Source organism: Mobula hypostoma, chromosome 28, assembly GCF_963921235.1.
Source record: "Mobula hypostoma chromosome 28, sMobHyp1.1, whole genome shotgun sequence".
Classification (NCBI taxonomy): domain Eukaryota; kingdom Metazoa; phylum Chordata; class Chondrichthyes; order Myliobatiformes; family Myliobatidae; genus Mobula; species Mobula hypostoma.
The window spans coordinates 2872124-2890000 of record NC_086124.1 but is presented as its reverse complement, the minus strand read 5'-3'; the positions used below and the strand labels follow the sequence as shown (position 1 = coordinate 2890000).

The following is a 17877-nucleotide window of genomic DNA, read 5'->3' as shown; positions in this document are numbered from 1 at the left end:
ATTTAAACTGCCTACTGTCATCAACCCACACCAGGACCATCGCCCTCCATACCCCTCTCATCCATGTACCTATCCAAACTTCTCATAAATGTTGAAATCAAGCTTGCATGCACCACTTGCACTGGCAGCTCGTTCCACCCTCTGAGTGAAGAAGTTTCCTCTCAACTTCCACTTAAACATTTCACCTTTCACCCTTAACCCATGACCTGTGGTTGTGGTCTCACCCAACCTCAGTGGAAAAAGCCTGCTTGCATTTACCCTATCCACACGACTCATACTGGATTAAATTGGCTTTCTTTGTCACATGGACATCAAACCATGCAGTCAAATGCCGCGTTTGAGTCAACAACCAACACTAGTCTGAGGACGCGCTGGGGGCAGCCTGCAAATGTCGCCATGCTTCTGGCACCAACGTAGCACGCCCACAACTCACCAACCCTCACGGGTGCGTCTTTGGACTGTGGGAGGAAACCAGAGCACCCGGAGAAAACTCACGCGGTCACGGGGAGAACGTACAAACTCCTCATGTACAGCGGCAGGAATTGAACCCCGGTCGGCGATCAGTGGCGCTATAAGGTTTCACGCTGACCGCTGCGCTACCGTGTTGGCTATATAATTCATGGCCAAGGTAGATTACTGGACCATGGAGCTGTGGGGGGTGGTGTCAAGGGTTATGGGAACAGGCAGGAGTCGAGATGAGGCAAACCCTGGTCTTGTTGAATGGCGGAGCAGGCAAGAGGGCTCGAAGGGGACACCTCCTATTTCCTCTGTCCCTTTGAAGCCGTAATTCGGACCACCCGAACAGTGAGAATGACCAAAGGGTCTTTCTTACCTGGTCTGGTGGACAGTGAACTAGTTGAGTATCCCATGGGGCCCCCGAACGGGGTGAGGGAGGCACTGGTGTTTTCATGGTAGCTGTTGAAGTCCGGGATCCTGGTGAAGACGGCACTCGGTGCCTGATTGGTAGGGTCCGGCCCGTAGCGTGAGTTTGCGTTTTGGTTGAAGAATCCATCGGTGTCATCGGTTTGGGATTTTGTAGTTCCCTTCTCTTTACAATGCACGCAGCCCATTATCTGAATGTCTGTTGAAGAGAAAAGGAGAGAGAGCATGAGATGTTTATGTCCGTAAGACCGTTGAACTTCCTACCGTGAATTACTAACCTCAATGTGCTTCCTACTCTTTTAAAGTGGATGTGCACTCAAAGCCTCAACCTCAACCCCACAGCAGCCAAACCGAACCCAAGCTGAGCCAGAGGCCGTCCAATTTGTTCCATCCCCGACACAGCTATAGATAGAACAATCTCAGATGTCCCATAGACTAGCTTGAGAACCAGACACCAGGTATTGACCAGGGACTGTGCTGTACTTTTCTATGACTCTAAACTGCGGGCATGTGCAAGAATAACAAGCATTTATTATGAAGTCCCAAGCCTGGCCCATAACACCATAAGACATAGGAACAGAATCAGGCCATTCAGCCCATCAGGTCTTACTCCCAGCGCCAATAACACTTGCCCACAACCTACTAACCCTAATCCCATCAAAGTTGCTGGTGAACACAGCAGGCCGGGCAGCATCTCTAGGAAGAGGTACAGTCGACGTTTCGGGCCGAGACCCTTCGTCAGGACTAACTGAAAGAAGGGCTAGTAAGAGATTTGAAAGTGGGAGGGGGAGGGGGAGATCCTCTGGGCTTTCCCCCCCTCCCCCTTTTCTTTCTCCGTAGGCCTCCTGTCCCATGATCCTCTCATATCCCTTTTGCCAATCACTTGTCCAGCTCTTGGCTCCATCCCTCCCCCTGTTGTCTTCTCCTATCATTCCGGATCTCCCCCTCCCCCGCCCCCTCCCACTTTCAGATCTCTTACTATCTCTTCTTTCAGTTAGTCCTGACGAAGGGTCTCGGCCTGAAACGTCGACTGTACCTCTTCCTACAGATGCTGCCTGGCCTGCTGCGTTCACCAGCAACTTGGATGTGTGTTGCTACCTCACTGCTTTGTTCTTTTGCACTACATATTTAATTCAACTAATATAGTGTAATTCACATTTTTTTCTATTATCATGTATTACATTGTACTGCTGCTGCAAAGACAACAAATTTCACAATATATGTTGGTGATATTAAGCCTGATTCTGATCCTGATTTATAGCATACAAAACACTTTGGATCAAGTTCGGCTGCAATCCCATTTCTGTGCTGTTGACCTCTGCTGTTTGTTTCAAAAACAAACTCCACACTGCAAGGGAAACAGGGCCATATCTTTACCATTATTGTTGGCTGTTGTTGACTACAGATACTGAGACATTACATCCAACCCCCAGCGAGACCTTGACACAGCAACAAAACGAGGAAATGGCTTGCATGCTTTTATATAATATCTGGTACAAGGTTAAGGGGTCTGCAAAATTAACCCCATTCTGATCCTGAAACCCTTCACCCTCAGTTTTAGAGGAGGGAACTTTTTGCCCAGTTGTCAGTGGTGGTGAGGGAAGGTGATAAAGGAAAGAAGAAGTTTATAATAAGAAAAGGAAATAAGTTTGGTTATCATTTGACACCTTAAACTCAAAATAACACACTAAACAAACCTAGTTGTGGATGTGGGGATGATTTGAACACTTAAGAAAAGAATTGTTAAGTAGATGAGAGGATGGTGGAAGACAGGTTGATGGGACGAGGCAGGATAACAGATCAGCATAGACTAGATGGGCTGAAGGGCCTTTATCTATGCTATAGTGGAATGCTGCAGCACTGTTATTAGAGAGCAATACTCCAAATAAATACAACTTTAGAAACTTTGGTAAGCTCTTCAACACAACTGAATTGTACTCCTGATCTGATCCCTCTTCTTAAAGCAGAAACTTATTGAATCGGTGAGTGTACATGATACACAGTGCTCCAGACTCTCTGTAAATTGTCCTGTGATTAGACTAGGGTTAAATCGGGGGGGGGGGGGTGCGGAAGGGCCTTTTAGATTATAAAACCTGACTTTGGAGTTTTATAATCTAAGAATTAGGACATTTGGCCCATCGAGTCTGCTCTGTCATTTCACAACGACTGATCCACTTCAACATGGCTGAACTCAAAGCTCCAATCTGCTAATTAAATTTGCCAACAACACTACATTGATTGGCCTAATCTCAAACAGTAATGAGGTGGCCTACAGGGAAGAAGTCATCTCTCTGACAAAGTGGTGTCAAGAAAACAACCTCTCCCTCAATGTTGCAAAAACAAAGGAGCTGGTTGTGGACTACAGGAGGAATGGAGACGGGCTGACCCCTATTGACATCAATGGATCTGGGGTTTAGAGGGCGAACAGCTTCAAGTTCCTCAGCATCCACATCACCGAGGACCTCACATGGTCTGTACACACCAGCTGTGGGGAGAAAAAGGCACAACAGCGCCTCTTTCACTTCAGATGGTTGTAGAAGTTTGATATGGGCCCCCGAATCCTAAGAACTTTCTACAGGGGCATAATTGAGAGCATCCTGACTGGCTGCATCACTGCCTGGTATGAGAACTGTACATCCCTTAATCGCAGGACTCTGCAGAGAGTGGTGCAGACAGCCCAGTGTACCTGTAGTTGTGAACTTCCCATGATTCGGGATATTTACAAGCACAGGTGTGTAAAAAGGGCCTGTAGGATCATTGGGGACCCGAGTCACCCCAACCACAATCTATTCCAGCTGCTACCATCCGGGAAGCAGTACTGCAGCATAAAAGCCAGGACCAACAGGCTCCGGGACAGCTTCTTCCACCAGGCCATCAGACTGATGAACTCACGCTGATTTGGGTGTTCTCTATATTACACTGACTGTTCTATTTATTATAAATTACTATGATTGCACATGGCACATTTAGATGGAGACGTAATATAAAGATTTTTACTCCTCATGTATGTGACGGATGTAAGAAATAAAGTCAATTCAGTTCAATTCAATTCAATTTTTCCTCTACCTTGTCTTCTCCCCATATCACTTCATGCCCTGACTAACCAAGAACCTATCAACCTCTGCCTTAAATATACCCAGTGTCTTGGCCTCCACAGCCGCCTGTGGCAACGAATTCCACAGATTCACCATGTTGTACCTCAACAAGTAAACAAAATCTCATCGCATCAGTGCACAGAGGTAGTGCAAGGAAAAACAGTAACAGAATGCAGAACAAAGTGTTATGATTTCAGGGAAATTGCAGTGCAGGCAGGCAATAAGGTGCTAACCCATAAAGAGGTAGATTGTGAGAGCAAGAGTCCATTTGGTTGTACTAGGGGACTGTTCTCTCGTCTAGTAACGGTGGGTTAGAAGCTGTCCTTCAGCCCGGTGGTACGTGCTTTCAGACTTCTGCCAGCATTGCCGATGTGTTAAAAAATCTGACCTTAGTTCTTGTTAAGTGATAACTTTTTAATTCTGTCTTCCCCGGCTACCTCACCCATGCAGTGAAGGACCCCCCCCCCCCCCCAAGCCTATCCTTCCACTGAAAACTTGCAGAGCATACAAATGCTTAAAATGAATCTCACGGCCACGTTATAAGGGACCTCCTGTATCTAATGAAGTGGCCACTGAGGGTATGCTTGTGGTCTCCTGCTCCTGTGGTCCATTCACTGCAAGGTTTGAAGTGCTGAGCATCAGGGAAGCTCCTCTGCCCACCACTGTTGTAAGGCGTGCTTATTTCAGTTACTGTCAGATTGAACCAGTCTGGCCATTCTCCTCTGACCTCTCTCATTAACAAGGCGACTCACCCACAGAGCTGACGCTTGCCAGATTATTTTTGTTTTTCACACCATTCTCTGTAAAATCGAGAGATTGTAATGCTTGAAAATACCAGGGGAATCAGCAGTTTCTGAGATACTCAAACCACCCCATCTGGCACCAACAATCATTCCATGGTCAAAGTCACTTCGATCACATTTCTTCCCCATTCTGATGTCCTTATCAGAGTGTAAAAGATCTTTGATTTGTGACAGTTGTAAGCGTCAGAAGGCAGAGCTCAAAGCAGGTTTGTTCTGTGACTCACCACTGCAGTTCATCAAGCCACAGGCAGCAGCTCCTCGCTGAATTTAATTCATTCATCTGTCGGTTCTGTACCGCGGTTCACCTTTGTCAGAAGCATCAGGCAAAGCACAGTGCTTGCTCTTAGACAGGCATGAGGATGAGGGAAAAATGGAGGGCTATGTGGGAGGGAGAGTTTAGATTGATCTTCAAGTAGGTTAGCACTACACTGTGGGCCGAAGGGCCTGTTCTGTGCTGTCCTGTTCTATGGTCTAAGTTCTAAAGAGTGGAGAGAGAGGCTGGCGTTGCTTTCTTTGACACAGGGGAGACTGGAAGTTCCTCTGCCCAAAAGAGAAGGAGAGACTGAAAGCCTCATCCCTCTTGCTTGTGGACATGAATGGCTATACAAGATGTGCTGGCCCTGGAGAGGTTTTAGAGGAGGTTGAACTCGATGGTGTTCAAAAAGATGAGGGGGGGGCATCTCACTGAAACCTGCTGGATACCAAAAGGCCTGGATAGAGAAGACATGGAGATGGTGTCTCCGTTAATAGGCAAGGGCAGCATCTGAGGCTGACACCGGCCCCCTAGGCCTGAGTCGACGTAGTAGTAGCAGCATCTGAGGGCACAGCCTCAGAACAAAGGGCTTCACCTGCCCCTGCACCTCCTCCCTCACTACCAAACAGTCCTTCCAGGTGAGGCGACACTTCACCTGTGAGTCTGTTGGGGTCATATACTGTGTTCAGTGCTCCCGGTGTGAACTCTTGCATATCGGTGAGAACCAACGTAGATTGAGAGACTGCTTTGTCGAGCACCTTCACTCCATCCATCAGAAAAAACGGAATCTCCCAGTGGCCACCCATTTTAATTCTACTTCCCATTCCCATTCCAACATGTCAATCCATGTCCTCCTCTACTGTTGCGATGAGACCACATTCAGGTTCGAGGAGCAGCACCTTATCAGGGTAGCCTCCAACCTGATGGCACGAATATCGATTTCTTGAATTTCTGCTAATGCCCCCCCGCTTCACCATTCCCTTCTCCCTCTCTCACCTTATCTCCTTGCCTGCTCAACTCTTCCTTCAGGCGCTTCTCCCCCTTTTCTTTCTTCCATGGCCCTCTGTCCTCTCCTATCAGATCCCCCCTTCTCCAGCCCTGTATCTCTTTCACCAATTAACTTCCCAGCTCTTTACTTGACCCCTCGCCCCCATCCTGGTTTCATCCTTCACCTTGTGTTTCTCCCTCTCCACCCTCCCACCTTCTAACTCTGACTCCTCATCTTTTTGCCTCCAGTCCTGATGAAGGGTCTCGGCCCGAAACGTCGACTGTCTATTCATTTCCAGAGATGCTGCCTGACCTGCTGAGCTCCTCCAGCAGGTTGTGTGTGTTGCTGTGGATTTCCAGCGTCTGCAGATTTTCTCACCGATCACCTCTCAGCTTTGTAATTTCCCTCCCCTCCCATTCTCACCTATCCTCCCCCTCACCTGGTCTCACCAATCACCTCCCAGTTTGAACTCCTACCCCTCCCCCCAACCTTCTTATCCTGTTGCCTTTCCCCTTTCCTTTCCAGTCCCAATAAAAGATCTTGGCCCAAAACATCAGCCACTTAATCCTCTCTGCCCGACCTGCTGGGCTCTCCCTGTATTTTGTGTGCGTTACACTTGTTCTCCCTCCATATTGTGAGCTAACGATTTGGATATCGGACATTTCTTGCTCAGCTCTCCGTCTATAAAGCTGCAGGAGCATGAATGCTATGTATGTAAAATTATTAGATTAGACTAGATTATGCGGACACTCAGTCCTCGTTTATTGTCATTTAGTAATGCATGCATTAAAAAATGATACAATGTTCCTCCAGAATGATATCACAGAAACACAAGACAGACCAAGACTAAAACTGACAAAAACCACATAATTATAACATATAGTTACAACAGTGCAACAATACCGTAATTTGATAAGAGCAGACCACGGGCATGGTAAAAAAAAATCTCAAAGTCCCAATAGCCCCAACATCTCACGCAGACGGTAGAAGGAAGAAACTCTCCCTGCCATTATGCCCCGTGTTCTGAGATGATAAATTCAGTGACTGATGCTCGCACAGGGAGCCGCACAGAGGGGAGAGCGTGGGGGTGGGGGGGGGATTGTTTCTGTGTGACACTTCTCTCTTTCAGTCACTTTTATCCTGTCTGAGCCAACCTCTGCGGCTGCTTTCGGTGAGGTAAAGCTGCCCCCCTTCTTAGCTGATACAACATTCAGACAGTTTCCTGACCACACACAGACTCCTGTCCCGTCCCACGGCTGACCCAGGTGGCTGCAATCAGCCCCTGCTCTGTGGGTTTGGTTAGCAATCCCGTGTAAAACGGCAGCGTAGGAGACTAAAACTACACAGTTATTATCAGCCACAATCATTCTGAAGCATCCTGAGGTCTGAAATGGATTTGCAAGAACCTAATGTATTTCTGTTTTTCAGGCCAAGACCCTTCAGCAGTTTATTAATGCCCATAGATGCTACTTCCTTAAGGTTGTTTTCACCAGAGTGGGACTCGACACAAGCTGCCACTACCTGTTAAATGCTCCAATGGTGTGTGCCTCAAATAGCCTCTGACAACCAAGTCCAGCTCCTGGTCTTCACCTGTAGCTTAGCTACTAAGCCCGGCAGAACTGTTTCTACTGAGAACGGGAAAGGGCGGGTTACTGGTGTCTTAAAACCGTTAGTTTTCGGCAGATGGGGCTTGTCAGCCGTGGTTGGCAGCTCATCTAGGAGAAGGAAAACTCTGATCTCAAACCTCCGCTGCCTTGCGGCTACACCCACTGATGGGGAAGGTTTCGGGAATAAACCCTGAGAGAAAATTGCGAAGCTGTAGTCCCTAAGGCAGTCCTACATTGAGTTCAACGCTGACTGTCAACTCCTACGACATGACAGGGGTGCCAAACCGTATCGGTCTCTGCCGTTCCTTTGCGTTCATCAGCTGCGTGGAGAGAGGGAGCTTCCTACATGGGCAACAGCTTGTTCTCCCTATCGTACTGCCCTGGCTTGTGTATCTAGACAGAGAGGATGCAACATCCATGGTCGACCCTGACCGACGGAGGCCTCAAGATGCTGTCCAGCTTGCTGAGGTTCTCCTGCGCTCTGTGTGTGTTCTCCAAAATTTCCAACACCTGCAGAATCTCTGGTGATAGAGTATTGCTAGTTGTGGAGTGTTTCTGCTGTGTGCTTTCTCTCCAGTAACTCAGAAGTCCAAGGTATACGAGAAATGATTTACACTGCGGTATAGCAAGGCACCACAGTTAGCACAATGCTTTACAGTACCCGCGACCCGGGTTCGATTCCCACTGCTGCCTGTAAGGAGTTTGTACGTTCTCCCCGTGACCGCGTGGGTTTCCTCCGGGTGCTCTGGTTTCCTCCCACAGTCCAAAGATGTTCCAGTTGGTAGGTTAATTGGTCATTGTAAATTGCCCCGTGTTTAGGCCAGGAGTTAAATCGGGGGATTGCTGACCGACACGGCTCAAAGAGCTGGAAGGTCCCAATCCGCTCTGTATCTCAATAAATAAATAAATGAAAGTTTAGGTAAGCCAGCGGTTCAAAGACAATGGCGATATTTTCATTGCTACCTCAGCCGTGCTCAGTTTTCTGATGTGCAAGGGAGCCGCAACAACCTATTTCAGTCCAAGCCCCGTTGGCGGATGTCTCGGTCACATGAGCCTTGGTGGAGTTATTGAAAGACTTGCAGTCATTCTGAAGCATCTTGAGGTCTGAAATAGATTTGCAACAACTAAGCATGTTTTTCTGTTTTTAGGCTGAGATCCTTCATCAGTTTATCCGCTCCACAGAAGCTGCCTGACTTGCTGAGGTCCTCCAGCACTCTGTGTTGTTGAAGATTTCCAGCTTCTACAGAACCTCTTGAGTTAACGTATTGCTATTTACAGAGTATTTTGTGGTGTTCTATTTTTCCATCACTCAGAAGTGCAAAGTCTGTGAGAATTACAGTACCACTGAAGGACCAGAATAGGACTTTCTGGAAGGAACAGTCCGCTGTGAGGTTGGGTCACTGATCGGAAACACAAACGCGGTTTCCGATCTGCTGAGCGCTCTCCGTGCTCTGCTTCTGCCGTTCTTCTTGATACCCATACACTGCTACGTCTCCTTCAGGAAGGCCGACCTTGAAGAAGTTCTCTACTCTCCGCCCGGACGTCCATTCGTCCCTTTTGCTCTGCTCACTCTCGCGGGCTTCTGTCTCCCTTCCGCACTTCCGTAATGATGGATGCTGCCTTCTTTGGGCATTGCCTTTAGGAAGACGTCCTCGCTGGTGGTGAGTGTTGTGCTGCGATGGAGCTGGCTGAGCTCACAGCGCTCTGCGGCCTTTCGCAATCCTGTGTGTTTGAGCCTCCAAACAGAATGCGGGGCAGGTCAAAGTTCAAAGTGCACAACCCTGAGATTCATTTCCTTACACGCACCCACAAGAAAATTAATCAATAAGTAAATAGATCTATGAAAAAGACACATGCACGGAGCCAGTTCAGCACTGAGCCTTTCTGTGTTCTGCTTCTTCAGTTCTTCATAATCTTCATTTGTTGTTGATTATAAAACTCCAGTTAGGCCGCATCTGGAGTACGCCCCAATAACGCAATCTGTTTCCAAAAACCGATGCACTGCGTATCACATTCACAGCGAACAGAGAAACTCCACGGGTCCTGATGTTTTATGGGTTAAATTTGTTCTTATTAAAGACAAACTTGGCATGGGTAAACGCTAGAACATTTTATTACTGAGTTATTGTTCAACACTGAGCGTGTGCGATCAGCTCATCATCGAAGTTTCCAGTTCTGGGTGAACCGCCCACAGTGCCCACTGGGAACTGAAGTTCTTGATTACGCAGAAATAACACAGTATGTTCATAACTCTGTGAGAATCAGCTGCCTATTTTCAAATCCCAGGTACAATTTGACCAAATGTGAACCGAGTCAATATGTTGTGAAGTATGGTTAGACCACACACAGAATATCGTGTTCAGTTCTGGTCACCTCGTTATAGGAAGGATGTGGAAGCTTTCGAGAGGGTGCAGAGGAGATTTACCAGGGTGCTGCCCGGACTAGGCAGCAGGTCTTATGAGGAAAGGTTGGGAGATCTCGGGCTTTTCTCTTTGGAGTGAAGGAGGATGGGAGGTGACTTGATGGAGGCTTACGAGATGATAAGAGGCATAGGTAGAGTGAACAGCCAGAGACGTTTTCCCAAGGGTGGAAATGGCTAACACGAAAGGTATAAGGTTTAAGGTGATTGGAGGAAAGTATGAGGGGGATATCAGGTAGGCTTATTCACACAGAGAGTGGTAGGTGCATTGAATATCTGTCAGATAGATTAGAGACGTTTAAAAGGTTCTCAGCACATAGATGAATGAAAAGTGAAGGACTACGTGAGACGAAAGGGTTAGATTTATCTTAGAGTATGTTAAAAGGTGGGCACCATATTATGGGCCGAAGGGCCTGTACTGTGCTGCACTGTTCTGTGTTCTATAGTATTGAAGAACAGGCTGGATTGGACAGAGCAGCACATTTGGAGCAGATCCATTCGTTATGTGCCATGTCATATGATGTGGGTGATCACGGTCTTCCCAAGACCATGATCGTTCTTGGCAAATTTTTCTACAGAAGTGGTTTGCCATTGCCTTCTTCTGGGCAGTGTCTTTACAAGACGGGTGACCCCAGCCATTATCAATACTCTTCAGAGATTGTCTGCCCAGCGTCAGTGGTCACATAACCAGGACTTGTGATGTGCACCAGCTGCTCGTACGACCATCCACCACCTGCTCCCATGGCTTCACGTGACCCTGATCGGGGGCTAAGCAGGTGCTACACCTTGCCCAAGGGTGACCTGCAGGCTAGTGGGGGTAAGGAGCACCTTACACCTCCTTTGGTAGAGATGTATCTCCACCCCGCCATCCATTGGAGCACACGGTCCTTCTAATGACGTGTATGGATCATATTCAACCTGCAGGGGTGGGGTAACAGGAGGCAGGCTGACTGAGACACTTTACTTACAAGATTGATAGTTCAGCCGATCTCCTTCAACAATCCTGACGACTTGTCATTGAACTTTGGGCAGATGGAAAGTTTTGCCAAAGGCTTGTGATTTCTCCGTATTTCATAAAATCAAATGCCAGGTGTGGTTTGGTAGCACCAACGATCAGCAATTAAGCTTTGGAGCCAGCCACAGTGTGTAAGGAGTTTGTACGTTCTCTCTATGACCATGTGAGTTTCCTCCCACATTCTATAGATCTACAACTCTCGATGCCTATGGCACATCATAAAATCATTAAGGACCCATCCCATCCCAGACACTGTCTGTTCAACCTCCTGCCATCTGGTAGGAGATACAGAAACACCCCAACCAAGACAGTAAGACTGAAAAACAGCTTCTTCCCGAGGGCTGTTGTGCAGCTGGATAATGCTACACCCAGCTTGCCAATGGCCTTTGAGTGTTATGGGCTGTCAAAGTCACCTGTTGCATGTAAATATGGGATTATTTTTTAATTAAGCCGTACCGCATGCTTTGTAAATATCAGTTTTGCACGGACTGGAGTAGCACCACGATCTCGTTGTCTCGAGCAATGACAATAAAGTTCTATGAGAACATAGAACATAGAATAGTACAGCACAGTACAGGCCCTTCAGCCCACAATGTTGTGCCGACCCTCAAACCCTGCCTCTCATATAACCCCCCACCTTAAATTCCTCCATATACCTGTCTAGTAGTCTCTTAAACTTCACTAGTGTATCTGCCTCCACCATTGACTCAGGCAGTGCATTCCACGCACCAACCACTCTCTGAGTAAAAAACCTTCCTCTAATATCCCCCTTGAACTTCCCACCCCTTACCTTAAAGCCATGTCCTCTTGTACTGAGCAGTGGTGTCCTGGGGAAGAGGTGCTGGCTATCCATTTTATCTATTCTTCTTATTATCTTGTATACCTGTATCATGTCTCCTCTCATCCTTCTTCTCTCCAGAGAGTAAAACCCTCGCTCCCTTAATCTCTGATCATAATGTGTACTCTCTAAACCAGGCAGCATCTTGGTAAATCTCCTCTGTACCCTTTCCAATGCTTCCACATCCTTCCTATAGTGAGGCGACCAGAACTGGACACAGTACTCCAAGTGTGGCCTAACCAGAGTTTTATAGAGCTGCATCATTACATCACGACTCTTAAACTCTATCCCTTGACTTATGAAAGCTAACACCCCATAAGCTTTCTTAACTACCCTATCCACCTGTGAGGCAACTTTCAAGGATCTGTGGACATGTACCCCAAGATCCCGCTGCTCCTCCACACTACCAAGTATCCTGCCATTTACTTTGTACTCTGCCTTGGAGTCTAGAAATATGGTTAGGGTTAACAGGTTGTGGGCATGCCACCTGGTCACCAGCAGCAGGACACACTCAACACTTCACACACCATGATGCAAATGAAGTACTTCACTCTAGGTTTCGATGTTCCGCTGTACCAGCGAAAAATAAAGTCAATCTTTAAATCTCTCTTTAACTATAACCCAACCTGTGCAGGGCAGGAATTAGCCCTGTGCTGGGTTGAGTCAGGTTTTGACCTGCTCAGATCTCCGAATTGAGACCCCAGTTGAGTGTTCAGCACCGTCTGCCAGCCTCTCGCTTGCTGCCGCCGGAGAAGGTGTCTGCGTGTGACGCCTCTCTCTCCCTCTCGCCTGCTGCTCCTGAGGGAAGGGCCCTGCATTCGAATGCTCTCCCCCTCTCTCTCTTTCACACTCTCTCCCTTGATGCTGTCAGAGGATGGTCCCAAAGTTCTGGGCCTGCGGTTTGTGGATTGAACTACTCACGTTATTGTTTCTGGTTTATTTTTTCCTGTTGCTATTCTGTGCGACTTGAATCGGGGCGGCCTGCAAGTAATGAACACTGAGCTGAACTGAATATGCCTGCACCGTCTCGACTTGTGTTTTATAATCTGTCTTTTCACTCGTTCTTACTTGTTTACGTTTACCCAATTTGTTTTTTCTTGCATGGGGGTGGGGTTTGATGTTCTTGTTGCTGGTTACGCAAACATTTTTTTTCGCACTGGGGAGGGTTTTTTCTTTGAAGGGGCTCCATGGTTTTCTTTGTTTCGTGGCTGTCTGTGAAGAAGACGAATCTCAGGTTGTATACTATGTACACACTTTGATAATAAACATCCTTTGAACCCTTTGAGGGCAGGTCGTTATTTCGGAGTTTAATCCCCGCTCAGCCACTGAGTGTGCAATTCAGCATCGTCGGCGCACCTGAAGTTCCCATCTGGCGTGGGATAAGATTTCGCGGGAAGATTAATCAGCCGTTGGAGGATTCGAGCTTCGTGAGGGAGCCAGCTCTCCACGATCCTCACCTTGGGACCCGGCCATTTAATTGAAAGCTCCGTTACCTCAGCAAGTGTTTACATAGAACGGACAAAATCAGAGCAGAGAAATCCCGCCTTCAGATTCAGAATCAGGTTTAATATCACCGGCACAGGTAATGAGGTTTGTTGTCTTTGCGGCAGCAGTACAATGCAATACATAAATAATTACAGTAAATATATATATACTAAATAGTTAAATGTAGTGCGAAGATGGAAATAAAAGATTAGTGAGGTGGTGTTCACGGGTTCAATGTCCACTCAGAAGTGCGATGGCAGAGGGGAAGAAGCTGTTCCTGAATCCAGAAATTTTCTGGAATTTCGAAGACCTAATGATTGCAGCTCTGAGTGAACTCGAAAAGTGAGCAACTGTGGAAGGGAATTCCGACACTTGCTGAGGAAATTCCCGTTGTTCCGGGTCATTGCGCGTCAGATCCTTGCCACCGAGCTGCGTCTTTCAGTCGCAACCCTGCTGCTGCTGTGTGACTGCTTTCTCATTATGGACATCAGACATCGTCAGTTTAATTAAGCCTTCCTGCAGATCACAGAATGTCAGCAAAATATCGTTTGTTTTCGCTTTCAGAAGTTGCTCTACTTTTCATAATAGGAATCATAGAAAAAGGCCCATCGGCCCATCTGCTCCATGCCTGCCAAAATCTCCATCTAACCGAGTCCCGTCTGCCCACATCCCTCTAAACCTTTCCCAACCTTTATAATACCATGGACCCCTACCATTAGGGTGGCAGTGTGGAGATACATCTCTACCAAAGGAGGTGGAAGGTGCTCCTTCACTAGGTCACCCTTGGGCGAGGTGTAGCACATGCTTACCCCCAGATCAGGGTCATGTGAAGTCATGGGAGCAGGTAGTGGATGGTCGTAAGAGCAGCTGGTGCATATCACAAGTCCTGGTTATGCGACCACGGATGTAGTGGTCACATAAGCATAGCTTTTGCATGGTAGGGGAGTTAAGGGTTATGAGGAAAAGGCCGGCAGATGGAGATGAGGCCATGGCCAGGTCAGCCATGATCTTATTGAATGGCAGAGCAGGCTCGACGAGCCAGATGGCTGACTCCTGCTCCTACTTCTTATAACACCAGGCAGACAATCTCTGAAGAGTATTGATAATGGCTGGGGTCCCTTGTCTTGTAAAGACACTGCCCAGAAGAAGGCAATGGCAAACCACTTTTGTGGAAAAATTTGCCAAGGACAATCATGGTGAAAGACTATTATCGCCCATGTCATATGACACAGCACATATTGATGATGTCATATGACGTGGTACATATTGATGACATCATACGACACAGTACATATTGATCATTGACTATAGAGAATAACTTAATTTTGCAAAGAGCAATCCGAATCGGAATCGGGATTATTATCCATGACATAAACTGTGAAATTTGCTGTTTTGCAGCAGAGGTACAGTGCAACACAAAATAAAACTACGAATTATAATAAGAAATAGATACAGAGTACTGTGCAAAATCTTAGGCATTTATACAGTATGTAGCTAGGGTGCCGAAGATTTTTGCACAGTCATTGTGGAGTGGAGGCAGGTTTGTAAATCTGACGGGAGCAAAGGATGTCGGGAACGGTGAGGATGGAGCGCCAGGGGAGGGGAGGTGGCAGAGGAGTACCAGTGGCAGGGTCGGGGCGGGGGGTAGCATGGGTGCAGATACAGCCAGCCCTGAGACACCTGGCAAGGTCATTTGTTTCCAAACAATTGGTTTATTGATCATTACAGAATGTCTCTCTGGTGCTTCCCTCTCCCTTCCCCCTTTTCCCAACCATGATTCCCCTCTCCCTGCCCCCTTCCCACTCTCAGTCCACAATAGAGACCCGTATCAGAATCAGGTTTATCATCACTCACATACGTCATGAAATTTGATTTTTTTTGTGGCAGCAGTACAGTGTAATGCATAAAATTACTACAGTACTGTGTAAAAGTCTTAGGCAACCTAGCTATATAAATGTGCCTGAGACTTTTTGCACAGTACTATACACGCTTCCCCTACTGTAAAAAGTTCAGACACCCCAGAGTTGCTGGGATACTGTAAGAATCTAATCCTAATGCTTTGTCATCCAATCCTTGCTCATGCAGGAGACAGTGTCCCTGTTTCATCTGCTGAATATTTTCCTCGTATTAAATTATTATCCGACACTTTGATGTAAAGCCAGTAACGTGTGGTAGGATTCATCCCTCCTGGCAGCGGAGGCAGGGATTTACGTAATGCGGAATTAAGTTCTCAACCCATCCTCGTAAAACGTGATCTCTAGTCCCGGTGGGCTGCTGGTCAGCAACAAAGAACTCCCTCTCAGAGACGTCCAGTGAGCTGGATCCATTTTAGCTGGGCCCTCTTTGCTCTTGCTCTCCCTGAAGTCACAGATTATCTGCCACTTGTGTTGAAATTTCAGCCCCAGCTATTTTTGGACCTATGGCCTGCACGCCAGTAAGTTACTCAGACAAGTGTAGCATCGCTGTCTGACACCCAGGTGCAAACCACTTCCAACAGATAGCGCAAGACGTCTGCCACGCAGAGGAACCAGCTGCATCTGCTTGCGTGACAATGAGGAGAGCTATGGCACAGTGACCCAGACCAGGATCAGGCTGAGACCCGGTATGGAACTTCGCTGCTCTCCCTCACTCTTTATCCGTGGCCTGGCCCGGAGATGGGAGCTTCAACTGTGCAAGCATGGCATCCCCACCACAGTCCAAAGACGTACGGGTTCAGTTTAGTGAACTGTGGGCATGCTATCTGGGCATACGGGCCGCCCAGCACTTTCCTTGCTGATTTGATTTGATACAAACAATGCATTTCACTGCACAGGTGAAAATAACGCTAATTGAATCTCATCAGCGTTTACCAATAAATGAAAGTTTGGAATTATAAGCCTGCAGCCACTTTCATCAGCATCGTCAAAGCATCTTCTACGGCCTTCGATCCAAAGATTCAAAGTACATTTATTATCAAAGTGTGTGTATACAAGAAACAACCCTGAGATTCATCTTCATCACAGACAGCCACAAAACAAAGAAAACCATGGTCCCCGTTCAAAGAAGAAACATCAACCCTGCCCTCACACAAAAAAAACACATCATGCAAAAGGTAACTGGAACATTTACCACCCCCCCACTCGCGTAAAAATATGTTTGACATAAATCATCAGTTCAAATGTATCAGAAAAGTAAATGGCGGAAACGGCAGCAAGAACATCAACACCCTCCATGCGGAAAAAAACAAATGTCGCTCGTGACAACCACATCAAACCCCCCACCACCACCATGCGCAAAAAACACGTCACGCAAACGGCAACAAGAACATAAACCCCACCCTCGTGCAAAATCCAATCGCGCAAACGGCAACAGGAAAAAACGAGCAAAATCACAGAATACAAAACACAAAATCAAACAGTCCACATTCAGTTCAGCTCAGTGTTCATTATCTGCAGGCCGCCCCAATCCAAAGTCGCCCAAAGCAGCAACAGAAAAAGGAGTGACGAGAAACCAGAGACACATCATAATGTGAACGACAGTCCAATCCACAAACCGCATCGATTAAACCTTGCTCCAGCACCAACCTCCGACAGCGTCAAGGGAAGAGAGAGACCATTCAAACACCAGGGGCCCTTCCCTCGGGAGAGTGAGTGAGAGGCAGAGGGAAAGACCATCATGCACAGCCTCCTTCCTCCTGCTGCAGCAAGTGACCGCCACAACTTGCGCAGAATCATACGGTTAAACAACACAAATACAGCCCCGTCACGAACAAGAGAAAATCTGCTGATGCTGTTAATCCCAGCAACACGGGCACAATGCTGGAGGAACTCAGCAGGCCAGGCAGCATCTATGGAAAAGAGTACAGTCATGATGAATGGTCTCGGCACGAAACGTCGACTGTTTACTCTTTTCCATAGATGCTGCCTGACCTGCTGAGTTCCTCCAGCATTTTGTATGTGTTGCTCAGATACAGCCGGACCTGATTGTAATGAGCTCTCCTGGCCTGTGTGTGGAGCCAGAGAGTAATGGGTGCCAAGGCTTCTAGAGCATCTCAATTGATTAATCGTAGATTAGCGAGTACCATTAATACCTGGTGCTTTCTGCTTAATCTTGTAAGTTTATTTTGGCTGGTTTGGGGATTCCACATTCTGGTATTATTTAAGTGGATACCCAATTAGCGCTTATTGCGGGGTCATAGCTTTGAGAATGTTATATCTCGCGGTATCGCTTGGATGACCCACCAGTGTTTTGTTGTAACTATTATGATTAAACCCTCCCTACATGGGAGTCCATCTTTCCTTGGCACTTGGGTTCGGGCTTTGCCAGCGCACATCGTGACACCTCACCATGTTGACCATGGTATCCTCCTGAAATACTCCCAATGGTCTCCCATTGTTAGAGTAGATGTGGAGAGGACATCTCCATCAGTGGGTGAGTCAAAGACCAAAGAACACAGCTCAGAATACAAGGACAAACAAGAGGAAATCTGTAGATGCTGGAAATCCAAAAGCAA

At 47.2% G+C, this 17877-nt stretch overlaps 1 protein-coding gene across 9 annotated transcripts in view; it reads right to left on the bottom strand.

The window, feature by feature from the left end:
• Nucleotides 1-17877, bottom strand: part of LOC134339015 (tyrosine-protein kinase Fyn-like) — a 299324-nt gene that overhangs the window by 64039 nt on the left and 217408 nt on the right. For all 9 annotated transcript variants that reach the window (XM_063035252.1, XM_063035255.1, XM_063035251.1 and 6 more), the window contains one exon: nucleotides 833-1081. In XM_063035252.1, coding sequence (XP_062891322.1) covers nucleotides 833-1070 — 238 coding nt within the window. In that variant the 5' untranslated portion in view covers nucleotides 1071-1081. The remainder of the gene's footprint in view (nucleotides 1-832; nucleotides 1082-17877) is intronic.